This window comes from Acipenser ruthenus, chromosome 16 (genome assembly GCF_902713425.1).
Source record: "Acipenser ruthenus chromosome 16, fAciRut3.2 maternal haplotype, whole genome shotgun sequence".
Lineage (NCBI taxonomy): Eukaryota > Metazoa > Chordata > Actinopteri > Acipenseriformes > Acipenseridae > Acipenser > Acipenser ruthenus.
Genome location: NC_081204.1, coordinates 3813932 through 3835546, shown reverse-complemented (window position 1 = coordinate 3835546; position 21615 = coordinate 3813932). Strand labels below are relative to the sequence as shown.

The 21615-nt window shown below is 38.6% G+C and overlaps 1 protein-coding gene across 5 annotated transcripts in view; it reads right to left on the bottom strand.

Moving 5' to 3' along the window:
* The window catches only part of LOC117412175 (IQ motif and SEC7 domain-containing protein 1-like), a 164908-nt gene that overhangs the window by 58623 nt on the left and 84670 nt on the right, over positions 1-21615 (bottom strand). Inside the window, exon 1 of one of the 5 annotated variants that reach the window (XM_058988453.1) lies at positions 20196-21137. The exons of 3 other annotated variants lie outside the window; for them this stretch is intronic. In XM_058988453.1, the coding sequence (XP_058844436.1) occupies positions 20196-20272 (77 nt within the window). In that variant the 5' untranslated portion in view covers positions 20273-21137. Of the gene's footprint in view, positions 1-12030; positions 12348-20195; positions 21138-21615 lie in introns of those variants that run through there. One more of the 5 variants, XM_058988455.1, reaches the window with a different exon arrangement.

Sequence of the window (21615 nt, the reverse complement as noted above, 5' to 3'; positions counted from 1 at the left end):
TTTGTTTTCTGTTTACAATCCAAGAAGTTTACTTTGTAACATGCAATCCTGAATCTGGCACTCCATTGCAAAAAAGGCATCTAGTGGATAGTTTTGGAAAAACCTAGCACAGATTAAAAAAATAATTAAACAAAAATACTGTAGTCAAACATTCTGTTTTATTTGTATGCACCTGAAAACAGTAGGGTGGTACACAGTGGCATAACCTTCTCCTGAACTCTCTGCTTGGTGAGTGCCAGCAGCTCTCCAATCCTACTTTACTGTGCTTTTTGCTCCCCCTGGGTAAACTCTTAATCCTATCACCAAGTGAACTGCCAGGTGCTGAGGATTAAGAAACGACCCATCTCTCCAGGCTAATTTGAGATCTTTGCCTGATTGATACAGCTGGGAAACGTGCGGCCCTGGATTACAGAAAGCAAACTCTAGCCAAGTGGTCTGTAGTTTATGAAACTAGCCATTACTAAAATGTGCTCAGCCACTGACTCATTGTGTGACCCTGAGCAAGTCACTTTACCTCCTTGTGCTCCGTCTTTCGGGTGAGACGTAGTTGTAAGTGACTCTGCAGCTGATGCATAGTTCACACACCCTAGTCTCTGTAAGTCGCCTTGGATAAAGGCGTCTGCTAAATAAACAAATCATCATAGCCAGCGCAGTATCCTGTGCCCAGTTACTTTCCCTGTCCAGCTTTAAAGCAATCCCACTCCCTGCTGGGAAGAGTGGACAAGCACCGGCTCACACCTCCTTATATCGGGTGACTGAAAGGACCAGCATGCAGCAGCCGTAGACTGTAACTGTAAGGGTGGTGCGTATTTCTACAGCTACAGTCCTGTGCTGTGCAACTTGAGTTACTGCTTAAGGCACACTAAGTGCGCTGCCTAATTTTTTTAATTGATACTTTGCTCTCGCTAATAACAGCTTGCAACTGGCATGTTTTACCAAAAGCTGGTAAAAATGGCACCTTCATGCAAGCGAGATTGTGTGTCCTCATGCAGATATTCTACAAAAGCAGTAAAAGGAAAAGCCGATCTAAAAGCTAATGCGCTGTGCTCACAGCTGGGAGTGAAATAGGAAAGAGGTTGGGGTATGGGGGCAATTACAAGCATGTTTCATTAGCAGGGATGCAAATCCACCACAGCAGAACTGATTCTACAAATATCAGAAATCTTTTGCATCCACACAGAAAACACTATTAAGACAGCCTGCCATAAATCTACTGTATCAAGACAGTGATGTCCCATAGCTAAATTAGAAAGAAGAGTTGCGTAATCAGAAATGCAAATGACCAAATAAATGGGCAGGGGGCCCATTATTCTTTGAGAACACAGGACACAGGAATCGTGGCGCATTTTAAACTTGTCATTAAGTCAGTAGTGATTTAGAGAATGTTCAGGTGCTGCTCAACAGAGCAGAAATCTCAAATCGGGTCACTGGGAGAACAGAAACCTTTCCTATTATAAAAGCTATATGAAATACTTGGACAGGTTCTTGATAAGCATCAACAGCTTTCACAAATATATTAAAATGTACAATACAACCTTTGAACGTATTCCTTTCAAACAGGGCTCTGAACATCACTAAATAAGATGAGAATGGCATTTTCAATAATACAATTTAATGACAATTACCATAAAGCTCAACTATAGGGGAGAATGCTTATTACTGAGCAAATTGTATATTTATTTTATTTAACCTTTATTTAACCAGGAAAGTCCCGTTGAGATGAAACCCTCTTTTTCAAGGGAGACCTGGTCAAGAAGGTGGCATATAAAAAGACCTTCATCCCATTTTTAAACCTAAATATACTGAACAACAAAACAACATTGAAACTATCAAAAAAAAATCTGCAACTATAACTGGGTTTCAAACCTTTTTTAAATCTGCTCTTCTCCCTCTTGATCCCTTGAAGTATTACAGTCTACCCTGGAGTTAGGAGTTGTAATAGTGGTATCAGTTCATATCAGATAAAAAAACATAGCATTGGGTCTTTTGAGGAAGACTAACTAAGATTTGTCTGGCATGATCTATAGCAACACTTTCACTGTGGAATAAAAATCGAAATCTCCTTTGCACACACACACACACACACACACAGGCACACTTACGCTGTCATATTAAGAGCTAATCAGATGCTAAAAGTGCTTTTCATTAGGCCCAGAAGAAGACAGATTGCTTTGTGGAGACCACTAACTGAGAGCAGAGCTGCCTATTTATTATAAAGGGAGTGACGGCCCACCAGCTGCCCCGACCATGCACACAACCCCCTCTGGTACCAGCTCCTGGCTGTGGGATACATCAACCCACACATGGCTACCTTTAATAAGCCCATCTTAAAGCTTGAATGTGCAAGGAGCCTCCTGATTAAACACAGCGTGATGGTAATCTGAAAATGATACCAACCAGTAGGTTGAGTGAAAGTCATGGTCAGAATCTAGACTCTTGCTAACATAAGTTTAGGTAAGGTTATTGAACTTAGTTATAAAACAGACTTGAAATTGCTAGTACTGTACTGTACAATAAGAGAACAGTCATGACTTAAGAGGTCATGTTTGTATTTTTTTAATGTATTTTTGTACATACGGTACAGTACATAAAGTCAACAATACTTTGCAGTTCCAGGAAGGGTTATACAGTATAAATGCATGGATTATAAATTGTGAGTGAGTTGATTAAACTTGGTCCCTGAAGTGTATTAAGGTGAATTGATTTGATTTTGCTTAATATTAATTTCCATTTCTCTTCTTCAAATTGCATTTTTGTCATGAATATGGCAGCAGCCTTGCAGATGATGAGATTCGAATGCTCAGGGGTGTTGTATCCAGTACACCGAAGGAGAAAGCAAGAACTGTATACAGTAAAGTGTGCTATACTTCACCACGCTTTAATATCCCTTACAAAATACTGTGGTATTTTCCCCATGCTTTTCCCATGGTTCTACTATGCATTTACCATAGTTTACCTTGGTTTGGAATGTTTATTAATATACTTTACCATACCTTGTTTTTCTTTCAAATGCTAAACCTATGACACACTTTGCTAGGCTTTTACTATGGTAAACGTATAAGGGATACTATGCTATACAACATGACACTACACTAGCGTTCTCTCCAGGATTGATTAAGGGCAGGATAGGGTTTTGGTGGATGGGCGGATAAGCTTGGGAAATTCTATAGTTCTTGATTTCTTCAAAAGCCATACTCATAAAAACAGCCGATGTCATTTGGAATGTAACATTAAACTTGTTACGCATGCCGGTCATGGACTTTTTTTTTGCCACAAAATTCAAAGTTCTTGTCGACAAAAAAACAGACATGAGCAACCGGTATGCACTGATTCCAGAAGACTTCTTCAAAGCAAAACATACCAAAACAAATCAAATCAACATTTCTACTGAAATACTCTATGGAATTCATTATTTTGTGTACCCGCCTATTTAGGTGTTTATGCTGTTTTTGGGAATCTAAATAAATGTATAACTATGCCTGTCAGGAAGAGATGAAAGGAAAGGGGTGTAGCATTATTGACTTAGCCTTAACTCTAAAATGACTTACTGTATTTCAGCGGCCAGAAAATGAAAGCAAATCTTTTATAAACAAACACTGCCGTGCTGATGCTTCCTGTCGATGACTTGGCAAGGCTTCATCGCCAAGCAACAGGAGGTGTTACTGAAACCCCAACTCCCTTACAGTCTAGGTCTAAGGTTATCCTTTTCTTTAAATGCCATCCGTGTGGATGTTGAGCTGTCAGTATCATCTTTACTGGAGATGTGTTTGATGATAACTACAGGAGGAAAAAAACAAGTATTCCTCTTTTTTCTTTCCAACATGTGTGCTCATGTCCATATGTCTGTGTATTCTCATGTGGTTCAACCAGCAGCTTTTCAGATTATTGGTTTGTTTTAGCGAATGTTTTTCTTCAAGCATTTATTTAAATCAGGAAACAGAAAAAAAACCAAAAAACTGGTCACTAACAATTATTTTCTCAAAGGATCTACCAATAATTCATCCTACCCTTTGGGTTTTGATTTCTAAAATGACATGGTTTGGTTAATACCGTCTACTCTGTTGGCATTCCACGTGTTTACGTAAATTACACAAAGAGTTTGCAGCCCCCTCCAATGTTAATAATATGTACCAGACTGATTTTAGGGATGGGCGTCCAAGTGGGTCCCCCTGATTCAAGCCACGGTTTTGAGAGAATTACATTCTTGACTAATCTTTTTCAAATGTTGAACTTTCCGTTTAGGATTTTTCAGTTGTGGAAAAAAAAGCAAAAAAAAACAAACGCTAAGATAATCATCAGGACCCTGTTGTGAAAAGAAATGGGCTGTATCCAATGTTGCCTAGCATTACTAGAGAAACAGCTTGTAGCATATGTATTACGTGTTTATGTGAAGCATTCTTCTAAGCCTACAATATTGCAGTGCCTACAAACAGGGCTGCAAAAATAACAGGGCCAATCCTTGGAGATTTCTTTTTCTTAGTACTGAAACTAATATGACTGAGCATATTATTCATTCTCTCATCTGAGAAAAACAGAGAAACAAATACTCAAGGACAGGTCCCTGTTGCCTTATCAATTTCTTATACATGCAGAGTTTACAATAACAGTTTAACATCACATTACCATTATTAAGAATGCAAACAGTCCTCATCCATCCATCCATCTACCATGTCTTACACATAGATACGATAAGAAACAAAGATGGGCCTACATCATGTGCACATATTAAAATAAAATAATTGTTTTAGGTGAATGCATAGGCGTCATTTACACGGGGGACATGTCCCCCTCACTTTTTCATTATTTCAGATTGAATAATCTTTATGCATGCATCAGCTACAGAAAGTTATGGCACTGGGTGAATGCTGTGGCAGATTAACGCTGGCAAGAAAGTGGAGCACAGTTGCTTCTTTCGAGTGAAAAATGACTTGTTATTTTCCATATTGATGAATGTTAAGCAGTAAAACACAGTTGGGGCATTAACAGAAAATATTTACCATCACATTTCTTCTACTTTTCACAAAGACATACATGAAGTTATCCAGACTTGACACCACTCACAAACAAGCAGCCCAATCCTCCCCTCCATCAGTTACTGGAAACAGGAAGGTGTTCAGTCAGATCTGACCGACACCCTGAGGTCAAATCCTGTCAGCAGTGTATCATTGAAGCCCTTCCTATTACAGAGGTCGTCATAGCCTGAAATATGGGATGAACCTGAGCAAATTGCCTTAACACTGAAACATGCAGGACCCCAGGTGGTGTATGGGGGGCTTGTCCATGTCACTGACCAGCTGAGACCTTCATTTCCAGGAGGCTGACCACAGGCCATGAAATCAATAGTGGAAAATGAAGAGCGATGGCATAAACAGATCAGGGTGATCCCTCAACTAGCTGCTAAACGAGTCAGCGTGTTTTTTTTGTTTTTGTTTGTTAAACTAATGAGAGATGTGTTTGTCTTCATTTAAATATTATGCTTTGTAGAATATTGTTTCTTCTCTCACCTGCATATAAGACACAGAGGTCTTGTCAATTGATCTTAACAGTGGAACTCCAAATACCAAACCAAGGTTATTTAGATTCCCCCAACATTGAGATCAATTGAATAGCCCCTATAGGCTAATGTCTATGGTGGAGAGTTTACATACTACAACCAATTGTACAAAGTACAGATTCCTCATTCTTCAATGCTGGTACATTTCAGCTGTGAGACAAGCATACCGTACAGGCTCAACATCACCTCAGAAACATGAAACGACGGTACTAAAATATTAATCTCTGCATTTCCACAGCTCGACTGTAGTTCTTTCATTCAGAATGCCAGTTGTTGAAGCCAAGACAATATTTGCTTTCAAATCAAAGACAGCTGATATTACAGTATTACTTTTTTGATAGCTGAGATTTGACAGCCAAAAGTCTATGAAATGTTACAGTACAGTCAATTTACTGTTTGTGCTAACTAAAGGAATCTATTTGTAATTCAAAAGTGATTCGCCTTTGTAATTTATATGTATTATTACTCTTACTATTATTGTTTTTATTATTATGTTTTACTAGGCATGAATGAACTGCATGTAAAAGGAAAACAGACAGACTTTACTAGACCAAAAAACTACACAGCACAGTAAGAAAAAGTACAGTGGTTTGCAGCTTAAATAAATTGTATATTAAATACATATTTTGTTTTTGGTTTTTTGTAAAAAAAAAAAAAATTAAAAAAAATTACATTCCTTAGAGTGTGTTTTTTGGCAACATTGAATGAAAAGGTACAAACAAAAACATGAATTGTTAAGAAGCTATAATTCTCCCAAAATGCCTGAAATAGAGGTTCCTGTGAGATTAGAAGAATTCCATAAATTCTGGGCAAATGATGTTTGCTATACTGGCAGACAGAATACCATCCCTAATTCAATTCATTACAGCTGTGAGGGTGTCAAGTGAAAGCAGACCGGAAACCTGGCACAGTACAGTACAGAGCCCTGACAGACATGCAGAATCCTTCTCTCAAACACATACGATCCAGTCAAGCAAGAATACCTGTTGCACCATTACACTGACCATAGTTATTTTTAGCCCACAATTGCCAGTTTCTAAAAATAGAAGTGCTATTTCTATTCAATATCATTGCTGCTGTCCTAAACATATTCACTGACCCTCAAATCAACCCTGTCCAGCCTTAAGTATGCTACGTTACTCACCATTTATGGAATCAGTCAGTCTCTTGAGGGATCTGCCAGCACAAACCCCAATCAAATCAAGTACAGCCTCTTACTTGCCTAACAAATTTATTAACAAAGTAGTTTCTTTTCCAGGGGAACAATACTCCAGACCACAGGCTTAACTGTAGTTAGGAGTGCCAACCCTCTCTAGCTTGTCTGCTGACTCAGGCACACTTCCCTGTGTGCACTGAAAGCAGAAAGGGAGGTCCTGCCGACAGCACAGAGCTGAGGAGCTGTCTGTCTGCTCGTGATTGGAAGTCTGTGCGCCTGTTTTAGTCTGCGTTTGAAGCCAAAGAAATTTTCTGCAGTGCTTAAAAAACACACACTGATGTGACGGAGCAGAAGTTTACCAAAGCTCCGGGAGAGTTATTGCTGAAATCAAGAAGTTACTATCTTTTATAAAAAAAAAAAACTCCCCTCCCGAGGTGTCTTCATTGCTGGCAGGCAAGGAAAAAAAGGCATTATGATAATTCAATGCTGCAGAAAACGGACCGCGCTTCCAATTGTCAATGCTGCCCTGTGCAGGATACCCCAGACTGAGCTCAGGAAGCACAGGAAATAAGACAGATGCATGAAGTCTACATCTGTATGTACTGGAAAAACGTTTAGAATCTGCTGTGAAGAACAGAGAGGTTTCCTCTAAACGCTGATCGCGCACAGACAGACCTGATACAATACAATGTGACCCGACATCACAGGCTCAGTGGAAAGGCACAAAGTAAATAAATTATAAACCCTATGGCTTCAGACTAAGGCTGAATGCCTAGATCAAGTTTCCTCGCTTCTACTGTTTCACTGTAGCCTGTTTAAATAGCTTAAGTCTAAGTGTGCAGCGTATTGACCTAGCCTGACTGCTTGCAGTACTGGAATAAAGGGTTTGAGTGCTTGTTGTAATTGACAGTTTTTGTGCTATTTTGAGCCAGTCAGATTTTCCATCACAACGTTGCTGTTTTAGCAGGAAGGGCCGCCATTTTTAAAGATCACTGCTGGAGGAATGGGTTGTTTTTGAACTTCTAAACATTGTAAAAACTGTAATGAATACTCTAAATCAGATCTATACCTGTGGCTATAATGACTCAACTAGAATTTAATTAATTAAAACCCACTTTAATGACAAACCTCTGATTTACCTTAATCTAGACAAAATGTCACAGTTTACGGTCAATCAATGTAAAGTTCTTCCAAGAGCTGGCATTTTCAGTAACCTAATGATAAACCTACAGACACATAAACAAACACATGCCTCTGGGACCTTTGTTTCAACTTATAAATCTTCTGTAAGTAAGTAGCACTAGAAGTCAACTAATCATAAGTCAAAAATAACATTAGCAAAATATCATGGTTTACCAGTGCTGACTACTGATAAAACAGTGATTTTAGAAATACTCGCCCAAACATCCATTGCCAATTACTTAAGATTGTACAAAGTGAGGTTCTCCAATAACTAATACTGTATAGGGCCATGCAAGACAGCCCAACAGAAACGTCTTTTTTTTCCGAAAATGAAATGATGTGTTTGTCTGACGGGGTATTCCCAAATTCCAAAAGAAAAGTTAAAAGCAGTCTTACTGTATATGACCCAAACTAAAATTAAATGTGAAAGGCATACATATTTTAACATCTGTCAACCTACTTCCAAAACATTTTTTTTTTTTTTTTTATTTATTTTTTTTATAAATTTAGTCGTCGCCAATTATTTTTACCCCGGTTTTCACCCCAATTTAGCATGCCCAATTATTATCTGTATCCCCGGCTCACCGCTCGCAACCCCCCCGCCGACTCGGGAAACGGAGGCTGGAACACGCGTCCTCCGAAACGTGCTCCTTCCAAGCCGTCATTTTTCGCACTGCAGATCCACAGCAATGCCACCAGACCTATAGTGCCGGAGGACAACACAGATCTGGCGGCTCCGCTGCAGAGCCACAGGCGCCCTATCGGCCACAGGGGTCGCTGATGCGCGGTGAGCTGTGGATTCCCCTGCCGACCTAAGCCCTCCCTACCCGGGCAGCGCTCAGCCAATTGTGCGCCGCCCCCTAGGAACTCTCGGTCACGGTCAGCTGTGACATAGCCTGGATTTGAACCTGCGATCTCCAGGCTATAGGGCACATCCTGCGAGGAGCGCCTTTACTGGATGCGCCACTCGGGAGCCCACTTCCAAAACATTATAATACGGGTTGACGTTCTCAAGTAGGACTCGGGAATGTTACTCCTGCAGGATTACATTGGGTGTGCAGCGCTGTCGAAAGAGCCATCACAGGGATACGAAAACATGACTGAGATCACATGAATGAGAAGAACACGGAAATGACTGAAGATAATAGACCTCAGTGTTTATTTTAAAATAGAGATCCATGCACCTTGTGTTTAAAACCACTAACTATACTATAAAAAGAGTAATACTGCTTTGATGAAATGCACTGCAATCTAACTTAAAATTAGACAGATAAACCTTAAAGTTATCTTTCGTTACTGATTGAGCTCAGTGTTTTCACAGTACAAACACGTTGCTGTGGTGAATGTGTACAGTAGTTCTATTTTGAATGGGAATCAAGTCACGTTTTGCAAAATCACTTCCTTTGTGAATCACTGTAATATTTCTGATCACACAGATTCTAACTGATGTTTAAGTTCAGGGATACTCCCGTTTGACCAATAAAACATAATTGTGTCAACAAAAAAAAAAACAGATGTGCAATTAAAACATACAAACATGGTGATCATTAACCTTTTACAGGAAAAGCAGGCTTATTCATTTCTGTTTGGGGCATCATTAACTTGCTTAAGACATCATTAATGCAACTATTTACTGAAGGCACAGGAAGCAGACCGACAAGGTAAGTACTAGAAACAGTAGGATCCTATCCTGTTTGTGTGTTCTATTGCAATAATTGTTTATGAATCAGTTACAGAGTGTTTTGCTACCTCATTATACAAGCCAATGACCTTCTGCTATAGCAGAACTGCACCCACTCCTGCCAGTAACTATGAAATAGCACCTTTGAGGCCTTCATTCATTTAAACATGGCGGCATGCAATTACAATAACCTCATAATACCTGTGGGCGGAAATGCACACCTGCCCCTAAACTCCTCCAGTCATCCACCAGGTATGTCGGTTCTATATTTTGCAACAGGTTTTTTTTAAACAGACGTGCACGAAATCCAGCATCAGTTACCGTATATATGTGGTTGAGACTGTTGTTTGCTCTCAAATCAAGATTATGAAACAGACCCAAGAATGTAAATAACAAGCGAGGACGTTGTGTCCCATGTAAAGGGAAATTCCTTATTATATAAGCACTAAAGAAAATGAGTCAGGATGGAAAGAAGTCTGAGGACTGGATCTGCTGACTAAGAGAGCTCCAGTCTAACCCACTGACCACTAATTTTATCCCTGCACGCTCAAATGCTCAAACTAGCATTCATCAGTCAACACTTTAACCCCCGCTAAGCCGTGGGGCTGCCTTGCTGTGCTTTAAGGGTGCTTTGCAAATTAATAACGCTCCAAAACATAACTTCTAAAACTTTTTTAATGTACCTCAACCATTGAGGACTGTGCATTTGATGACTTAACTGGGTCATACAAGTTTAAAGACTGCTAATCAAAGATTCTAAAATCAATTGTCATACATTATTAGCTGTTGCAGTGGTCCCCATGTTCTACTGTTGAATAGATTTGGGTTGTTTGTATTGCATTTTATATACTTCAATTTATATTATACTTCCTAGTACTTCACAAACTAGGTTGTAATTCAAACAGGAAGCAACGGTTTATCAATGTTATCAGTTTAGCATTGTTTTTGAATATCCTGAATACATAGGGTTTAATCGATTTTGATTGATTAATCTTGTCTACCTGAGTGTGGTTCCAAAAAATGGTGCGCAAAAAAAAAAGACATCTTGAAAAATGGCGGCAGGTACTTCTGAAGACCTTGGCAAAAGGGCCAGTGGAAAGCATGCCCATATTTCACAAAATCTCAGAATGAAGAAAAAAACTGCAACTTGCAACGTTTGCCCAATTACACGTAAGCAAATATTTTCAAACTGTCAAATTACATATATGTAAATATATGTATATAACACATTAGCTGGCATTATGAAACATTTGCAGCAAGAAGCATTACGTTAATACTTTGTATTATTTCAAATCACTAACTAACATGTGTGATCAATCGATTGATCAACCATTGGCTTCATTGTAGAATACGGCAGTATTAAATTCAACAGTTTTATATAAATATTTCGTTGTATTTACGAAATAATACTACAAGGTATTGATTATGTAATGTCTCACATTAAAAACAATACACCTTTTTTTTAAAAAAAAAAAGGATACATATTATAAGTGCTCAAAAAAATGGTCAATAATTTAAACAGCTGCAGACTAACCGTTTATATAAACATTCCTCAACCTGTATTTGATTATAAAAGTAAAGCAAACAGGATACAATTCTAGCTATGACCGCTTGACAAACCTCTCTTTCTCCACATGAAGCACCCCACTGCCAATTATCCCAGAAACCAGTCCCTTTGGAGATACGGTGAATGCTGTCCTGTCTCACATTTCATGCATGGATCACACCTACAGTATTTGCCAAAGCTGAAACATTTCAGCTAAAGTATACAATTTGCAGGGTTTGAAATAAGACTCCTGTTTCATAGAAGCTCGATTCAATCCTGGTTTTACAATGAGGTTAATAAGACACACCTGAGCTTGACCTACACCTGTACACATCTAATCAAGTTTGTAGTATTAATACCCAGAAATGGGTAAAACGGCTATGCTGTAGGTGTCTTATTTCCTTCTCTGCATTTGTACTGCAAACTTCCTACTCTTTAAATGTTTTACTCAACACTTGCTATAAATATGAAGTAGCAAGCTAAATTGCTTTATAAGAAGAGGTTGCGCTGCAATTGCAAATTCATGAGTGTCGGGTAATAACTACATTCCACACTTGAACATAACAACAAGTTCTGAATGTATGATTAATAAAGAAAATATCTTTTGAAGGAAATTATGTATTTATATGCAATTGCATTGAAAACAACAGTTACCAAAGCCTTAAAGACCAAAAACATGCCATTTAATTTATAGATAGACAATAATTAACATTTTAACACAGTACTGTACTCATGGATAAAAGCTACCATGCAAGAGAAACTGTCAATATGAACAGTCAGCAACAAAATCAAAAAGCTGAACTTTTCACAAGCCAGAAAGCCGAGGGATTGCTTTGATTCTACTTTGACAAAGACCTTTTGCCAGCATGCCCGGCCCAACAGCTTTACTATGAATGAATCAATTCTCCTACCTTACTGTGCGCACAGAAATGCAGTACTTCCACATTAGATTCCACATTGCAATGTCATCTACTCTCCTTGGCTTTTGTCGTGTTTGAGAAGGTTAATGCGGTCCCAGTGAGAAACACGAGCGAAAAATGTTACAGGCACACAAGAAAATTACTGTCTACAGCACACTAAGGCAGCATGACATTGACTCACAATCCCTCCAAGGTCCTGCATCTTTAACCCGCTAGAGAACTTGACTAACTTCAAGTTGGTTCAGAGCTCACTTCTGCCTTGATTCCTTTAGCTAAAGCATAACAGAGACCGTTCACAGAGACCCAAATAAGGCAAGACCACTAAGTACACTAGAACAAATCAGACTACAGTTTATTTCTATAATGCAAGCTGTCGGCAGCCCCCCTGAATATCACTTACTAGTACTTAACAATACACCCTAAATCATCTGGTTGGGACTGTGCAAACTCCCAGCAGTCTGCAGAATGTCTTGCATGTATGATGTAAGAGATCTCTACGTGCCAGAGGCTGCACAGGGCCTGGGTCCAACACAGTGACATATTTCCCAAAAGAGCACCAAGGCAGGGGTTTGAATAAAGTTTAGAACATGGCCAATTCAATTCACGCTGCAATGTTTTGAAACATAATGTCATGGAATTTAATCTTTAATTTGTTTATTTCTGCACCAAAGCACAAAACTAATCCTACACGTTAACTACTCCCTTCACATCTGCACAAGCCAGAAAACTGATAATTAGGTCTTTCAGCTCTGTATGTACAATTAGGAAGATTCATTTGCGTCCTGTTTTAGCAACACACAAACTGAATTAATTAAGAAAGAACCACAAGCTAAGACAAGAGTGCTGTGATCTCCTGCTAACAAGACAATTTAAACAAGAACTTTGCTCAGAAGGATTCTTAATTAGGATTTAAACAAAGCAAACAAAAAAGGTCCAGTTTTGTGAAGGGCTCCCCAAGCCTACAAGCTTGTTTGGAGTGATGTGTTGGAATTTCTTCTCAAAACAAAAACAGCATTGTTATATATTTTTTTCCCCCCAAAGCTTACATTCTAATTATTTAAAGTAGGGAAGATAACAACAACAAAAAATATAATGCTAACTGATCAAATTTAATGATCCCATTCCTATCAAACTGATTGCGAACTGCAGCTAGAATTACATGGGGTGGAATGCAGGTTTTATATAATCTATCCATTTCCATTTATTTGCAATTTTGAGGTCATGCATCTTTTCTGTGGTCCAGTATTTTCTGTAAACGATTCTCGCTATACCAGGAGAAGTGGATTTGAATAAGGACTTGATTAGCACTGGTGTCATATCAAAAGAGCCCAGCCCAACGAAAGAATACCGCTCCAGAAACCTGATAGGCTGCAAGACTACCTGCCCTATTAATATGACTAAGTTATTGTTTGAATCCATCTTGCCAAGGATCACTACAATTAATATACATTAAACCAACCTCATACCTTATTGAAATTAAAATAGTAATAAATGAATAACAGGTACGCTGAAATGCACCCTCCTACAAAAAGAGGTGTGTAGCTTTGCCAGAAACACAACTGCAATAAAAGGCTAATCCTCTAACTAAAAGACTAAACAAAAATGTAATTGCATGTCACATTAGACTACAGGAACTACAGTGTGTGCTTCTTCAGTCATCACCTGTATTTGATGCAAAACAAAATGTTAAAACCGGTAAAACAAAGAAATACTGTTCCACGTGCAATTTACGGAGATGCAATTACATGCCAGATTTTACTAAAAAAATAAATAAAAAAAAATTTCATTTATTATTATTAGCTGGAGGCAAAAGGGAAACGATTGTTCAAGATTAAACAGAATATGAAAAGCCTGGTGAAGGATAATATATTTTGAATGGGAACACTGTACCAGTAAAAATACAGCTGTTGCATTTCGGGGACAGTAAATACAATTATTTATTATGGTGTAAAAATCGCTGTGGTGTAAATTGCCTTGGCAATTGAAAAAAAACTGCAGCCAAAATAAATGTACTGTAAAAGCATGATAAATGCATATACTGTAAAAGCATGATAAATGCATATACTGTAAAAGCATGATAAATGCATATACTGTAAAAGCATGATAAATGCATATACTGTAAAAGCATGCCCACAACATATAAACACTATCTTTCTATGCTTGCATTCTTGGAAGTCTATTCCAGCTTGGTTTGCACACATTTTTGCACTCTTTAAGAAAGTAGGGGGATGCTTATTCCCAGGGGGAAAATATTTGGCCTCTAAAAATGAACTGCAGTATTCTGTTCTGGTTTCTGTGAACTTACTGTGACCTACTGTATAACCTGCTTCTATATTTTAAATCACTGAATAATGACAGGGGACTAGGATGCACTACATATTGCAACTTGTATTACTGATAACCAAAAATTCTAACCCAACAGCCTGAAGAAATAGAGAAATGGATTCAGTGAGTCTCTGTAGTACAATTTACATCAATGTTTGTTGCTATGTGCTGGTGGTTTGTCATCATAATAGATTAACTTCTCCTCCATGTTGTTCTTCAATCATAATTTCAAACTCACAAGAGTACTTGTACATTATTCCAATGGAAAACAATTAAGTTCATGAAATGCTGTTTTTTTCAGTAACTTTAACAAAGCTCGGGTCTAATGTATCTCAGTCTGGCAGAGAGCTCAGGAAAACTTTCTCTTCCTTTTTCCAAGTAACTGGAAAAGTAATCAGAAAGATAAAAGCAGCAATCTACTTTCACAATCCTGGATGAAAAGTATACTGCAGGTTTCTATAGCTACAAAACTGACATGGCCTACATCAGGAGCGGATTAAGCAGCTGTTGATGACTCATTTACACCACCAATTCATGCCTACAGGACCAGAAATACATATTGTGTGTCCAACCTCAAAAACATTACTCTTCTTAAATCACAGTCACGATAAGGGTATTTGCGCGGTGAGCTGAGGACACCCTGGCCACCCTAAGTCCTACCCCCCTAGGCAACGCTCAGCCAATTGTGCGCCACTCCCTGGGAGCTCCCGTCCATGGTCGGCAGTGAATATCCTGGACTCGAACCGGCGACCTCCAGGCTATAGGGGGCATCCTGCACTCCACGCGGAGCGCCTTTACCGGATGCGCCACTCGGGAGTCCTTGGTTGAATTACTTAATGTATCCTTGTATCTACTTAAATATAAAAGTCATGTTTTGCAAATAGAAACATATTACAGAGGGCAAGGAATGCTAATATAACTTTGAAAATACTTGAAGAGCCCTGTCCTTTTCCCTGGTATTTGAGACAAGTCTGAATTATATTTTTCAAGTACTGTTCACATACAGTTCTGACCGGATGACCACAATCTTTTATATTTGGGTTTCTGTCACAACTCAGCTGGTCCAATTATATATCCAATTAAAAACAGCAAGTTTTACTGCAGAGTGTCTCCAAGTGTGTGAACCTTTGCAAGTCAGTAAGGAAATTGATACATAGTGACTGTACTGCTAGAGACACATTGAACTAAACAAGTCAAAGGAACTGATACAATGGATTAGCAGAGACAGGAGCAAGTGGAGCATTGCACTGGGTTTGAATCCAGCCACAAACGAGAAGTAAACCTTGGCTTCTCAATAGTCCACATGGATACAATCCAGTACAGTTGGCACTGTCTCAAAATAATGTCCAATAAAGAGAATGGAGAAAACTTCAGTCGCTAAGAGGATTTCCGTCCAGGGCAGTCTTTAGGGGAACCTCACGTAACCATTGACTGTTCTATATCTGCTGTGCAGATATCCAGGGAAGTCTCCAGTGCTACCGATCCTGAACATTTCAGCAGATATGTAATAATTCCAAGTGGGTTAATGCAAATATAATTTAAAAAAAAGACAACCACTGGGATCACTATATGTTTTTCCATTTATCCTGGTCGAAAACGAATGCAGATTTTTCTACAATGGAGCCTATTTCTGCTTAAACTTCAGCGGTAACACAGAAGATGCTATCTGACACTTTTTAGTCTTGATTTACACACTGAAACTGGTGAAACTTGGCCAACAAACATTTGTGATGTAAGGAGCTGGCCAATGATTTATGGAACATAATTTTGCTTAGGAACACAGGTGTAGGATAAAAGACAGAAGGGAAGTCCAGAACCCAATCAAATACAGTCTGATAGACATTGTCTTTTAATGTGGCTCAGTAGGGGGCCTCAGGGCTTCAATTAAACCAACGTTCCAGAATGCTGTTAATAGGGGGATGGTGCTGTTATAGCTTCCCTCTTTTGGAACAGAGTTTATACCAGGGGGTCCTATTTGGATGGACATCAAATATTATAAAATAATTTGATACACTTTTTAAACTAAACTTTGCTAAATCCTTAAATATTTGATTTAGGAGTAAACAATTGTGCATTGGGGAATTTGGTTAATTTATCATTTTGTCAGAAGCTGTTCCGTATACTGCTTACAGATTCATTTCACATAAAAAGACAACTGCATTGCCCGAGGGAAGTCCATGAAAAAAAAAAAAAACACTACAAAAAGTATAATTTAAAGCTTTGCACTGTCTTAGTGGCTAGTTTTCCAAATCTTTCATGTAGAACTCAGTAGAAATGGTACAATTGTCAAAGTTTGAGTTCATTTAAACTAAGCAAAGCATTTTAGGTTTTCAGATGGTTTCTGTAACACAGAAAACTTTCTTCTCATTTAATTTTATTTTAAATTGAGAATGACAGTGACATATGAATTAGTTCCTTTGAAACATCCCTCGCAGAACTTTGCACTGGATATCCAGGCTGTTCAGACTGTTTTATATTTTAATTAATGTCACGTTGACAAAAATGCTGGAAAACACTCTCCTGTCTAAACACCCGAGTTAGAGAATATAAACAGCGTATGAATGACCTTCAGGCTATGTCCAGTTACATCTTTAACCAAGTCCCAGTCCAGCCTGCTGGTCTTTAAAAGCTTGCCATTACATTCTGTTATGTCTTTCCCTACAGTATTAAGGAGATACAGCAGCGATGTGTAACACCGTGGTTGCCAACTCAATGAATAGTACTGTAAACATATTTCTCAGAAAAAGGAATCTACAAACATACAACCCGTTTTACAAAACAATGTGTTTGATTGCTGGTAAAAAGCTAGTGAAAAGCTGTCCAAGCAATGTTATCAGGCCCTTTTTTCCATTATTCGGTTTGCCTTAAAAGCATCAGAAAATCCAGTAGCAGCAACTATGTTTGCTTAGCAAAAGTGCTTTTGGATAGGATATTACATTTCCACACGTCTCAGTAAGGTAGATGAATATGACATGGACTTTCCAACTGGAATACAGCAGAATATCCCCCCCCCCCCCCCCCCCCCCCCCACACACACACTGACTACAGACCATGAATCATACGCACATTTCAGATTTGTTTTTTTTAATTCCATGATTTATGATTAACCTGACGAATCAGAATAAACTAGTTCAAGCATGACAGTGTAGAGACACACACACCACCCTTACATTTAGTGTGTGCAGCTTTAGGGTTTTGGAGAATAGAGACAAATAATAAATTAAAACAAAACAATAAACATGACCTCCTGCCAAGTGAGTTACAGAGAGACAGACAGCGTCCCTTGCTTGTCGAGGGTTCAAACATGCATCAGTATCCTTGTGTCCCCTGATCTTTTCTACCTTTAACTGCATTTCCTTGACAACTAAAAATGTCATTAATCTAACAGCTAATGCACTGAGCAACATTCATTCATTTATCCTTGTCATTTTACAAGTAGAGTATTTTTTTGTGCTTAATCAAGCATGAGTAAGCTCTATGCAAGAAACAGAACTGCATTCAAATGATTTAAGCATTGTAAAGTTTGGGTAGGTAAAGTCTTCTTATTGAATTGTATTTGGACAGAGCTAGGCTATATGTCCAGGTCTCAGGAGCCTTTCAGCAGACACACCCAAGTGAAAGTCTGTTCCTTAATTACAAACACAATAACTACATGATAAAACTATACGGTTCACCTCTGCATGCTGCATGACAAATAAGCATACGCGATGAAAAAACAAGGAAAAAGATTATAATGAGACAATTTTGTTTTGCTGAAAGTTTCCACTTTAAAATTTGACAGATGACTTTGATCGAGGGCATACACAACGTGTGTAGGATCATTAGTAGAATATGTCAGAAAGATATTGAGCCATAGAGGTCTTCATTACTCCAGTTAATAATCTATTGCCTGTACACTAGGTATTCATATAAAGATGTTTAGCAAGGCGGGTAACGCACGATTATTCAATAATATGCAGCTGCATGGAATGCTTTGCATTTTCTAAAGATCCAAGGAGGGTTTATCAATATCACTTTGAAAAGCTGCGAGGCCCTGGTGCCTTTGCTTGGAAAGATACATGCTTTAAGAACGGAGCGCTTGATAAAAGTACCGCTTTTTGTGAAAGTAAAACAAACAAACACAACCCCCCCCCCCCCCCCCGCAATGTTACATATCTAGTAATTACTTCTATCCGTCTCTAAAACATTAAAACAATTTTACAAACTAAAAAAAAAAAAAAAGAACGGTTAATGTTATATAACTAGTAGCACACAACTTACTTTGGCCATGCTTTTGAGTACCTAATATAACCCTAATGTGACTTGATTTGTTTTACTGCATCAAATTGCATTTTGACTGTTTTAAGGACTGTTTTTTTTTTCTTATTCATATTCTCTTAAACAGTACTTTGGAAAATGAGAATCGACTTCAAACCTTCTCTAAAATATTAGAAAAAATGTTTCATAAACTGTAAACTTGATTTAATTAATAAAAATGGACTTCAAAATACAATCCTTACCAAAACATTCCTTAAAATAGTCTATAGAGATTTGTGAAAAGGGTCCATACAGTACATCCAGAACTGGATAGAGAGTCATTTCTTGCAAACAGTAATGGCGGTAATGTTGTAAAACAATTTACCAGTCACCATAAATGACACTGTATATATCAGCCTCTGTTAAACCAGTCATGTACTTGTTAATGCATTCACTCAACATGCTAGTAGTAAACCTTGACCTTCTGAAAGTGAAGGGTGTGACTCTGTATATTGTCAGGGATGGAAGGCAGATGACACAGACATGTGGCCCGTCTCTTTCCAGGCCTCGACAGAGTAGTAAGAGGGGGGGGGGGGGGGGGGGGGAGAGCAGAGGTTACAGTGAAAAAAAAAAACGTGAAATTACCATTAAATATTCACCAGCTGGCTGCTAAACCCTAAACAAGAGCATGAAGCAGGAGAAGCGTGGAGTGGAGAATGCAGTAGTTACTCCTGGCTCTGTTCTTTATGAGCAGCTATTGTTGAGTGATGTGCAAATGCCTGTGCTTTTTCCTATATGGTCGAAAAAAGCGTACCGTAAAATCAATAAAAATAAAAGAGAAATTGAGAAATTGAAAATAAAAAAGTATGCTAAAGCACCAGCTTCATTATGTCCAATCAATAAACACCCAAAGGTCATCCTAACACATGTAACAGCCATAACACACACTGAGCGTGTGCTGCATCACAGTGTCCAAACAGTCTGACACCATACAAAACAAGCACCACAGTTCACCTTAAACACAGGAGTGCCAAGCCGCACCAGGCGCTTCTCAGCAGCACAACTTTGTTCCATCATTTCTCTATTCAACCCCCCTGTTAAATGAAAGGCAGCTGACACTTCAACCCTATTCTCCATTCAGAATCAATCACAAAGAAGCTCTGTGTCAGAACTGCTGGAGGAAGGTTTCGGAGCTCAGCTTGGGTAGCTGTGATGCATGTGAGATGCTCAATCAGCAAGAACAATGATCTCGAATAATTCCTAAATGTTTACCATAGGAAATGAGTTCCATAAACAACATGTTTGCCAAGATTTTGAAGAGTTTTCCTGCATTACACAGAAGGTCAGCTTGCTGTTAATGATATCATAATAGCAAACATGATCTGTATCTGTAGTTAAAATGAACTCTTAAAATGCCTGGTTTATTTTAACCAGTGAACAAAAAGTACAGTAGTTTCTTGTCAACAAAACAAAACAGTCAAATGGTAATGAAACTCAATGCAAAATACAAATCAAGATATCTTTTATAAACACACTACCATGGGTAAAATTCATACAGTAAAAACAAACAGTAGAATATTTTAATTCCAGCTTACCTTTTATAAAAGCCATTGAGAGGCTGTAGACACCAGAACTGCCAGTAATCCAAACAGAAGGCTTTTAGCTTCAACATTGTATGTGGTAAAATCAAGTAAGACACAGTAGGTTTATAAACATATCATTAACTTCTGAGGAATCTTCTTACGCCAGGCTCAAGCAGAAGCCTCTGTTACCACAAGAGATACACCTCATTGCCCTTGTGTCAATGTTCCGAAGCCCATTGTCTTCCCTGTTGTCAGTAAGGCAGCGAGAGACCCCACATGGCACTGTATCCTGGCTTAGCACCTGCCCATTAACAGGAGGACAAGAAGACAGCAGCAGCAGAACGACAGCAATATTCATCTATCCTCTTTGATGTCTCCAGTAGATCTGTCCGGAGCTCTCCCCTCATACTCTGTAGTGATTAGTAGTTTTTTTCTTCTCTCTCTTTCACGTAAAATCTGTTCTTTTTTAACTACTGGGTGGTTCTAATGCCACTCTTTTGTACTGTTAATATGAGACATAAAACCCTTAAGAAAGTATGCACTGTAGCTCTAATCCATACAATTGCCTTGAAAAGCAACGTTAAATCCCAGCAGAGTATAGATCTTTGCATCTCATGTTCACACACGCAGTTTTCTTTCCCCCCCGTTCCTTACATATTTATTATTTTTTTTAAAGGGCCCTGGTAAAGTAGTACAGTTCCCAGTTTGTAAATAGGCTGCACAGCTCTGCCTCTCCCTGCCAGGTCTTCAGCTCTGAATTACAGCTGCTCCATTATCTGTCGCAGACTATGACAAGGATTGGCTTCCCCACGCTTAAACCGTAACAATGCAAACAATGCCCTTCCCGATCAGGGTATTAATTATGCTTTATCTAATTCCCAGCACCCTTTGCCAGTCAGGTCTGCGTGGCGAAAAGCTAATCACCAAAACCACATGGTGCTCAGTGGGGCAAGCTCAGAGCTAAGAAGCTGGCTAGATAATGCCTCGCGGAGATATTCCGATGCTGGTTGCTGGGGCAACAGGAACACATTGAGGCAATCTCAAATAGAACCTTGATGTCTGTTTCCCATTGGCCTGTACTTAAATAATGACTCTATAACAACTGCCCTGAATTTGTGTTGGAATACTGGGACAGAATTTAAAAAAAAAACACTATTCATGCAATTGTGGTGGTGCTCAAAATTACCATAAACTGTAGACTTGTCCAATGCAGTTTTTGAGCAAGATAGGAAGCAAATAAACACATATAAGTTTTAAGCATAACACTGTTTCTGCAATATGAAAAAAAATAGATGAAAGTGACAGCATTTTAGCTTTCCCATTGAAGACGATATCCAGTGAACACAATGTTTATCTAACGGTTCAGCTTTTGTGGATGTTTGAAATAAAAATTAGCATGGGAAATACAGGGCCAGAATGTGAGTTAATTTAG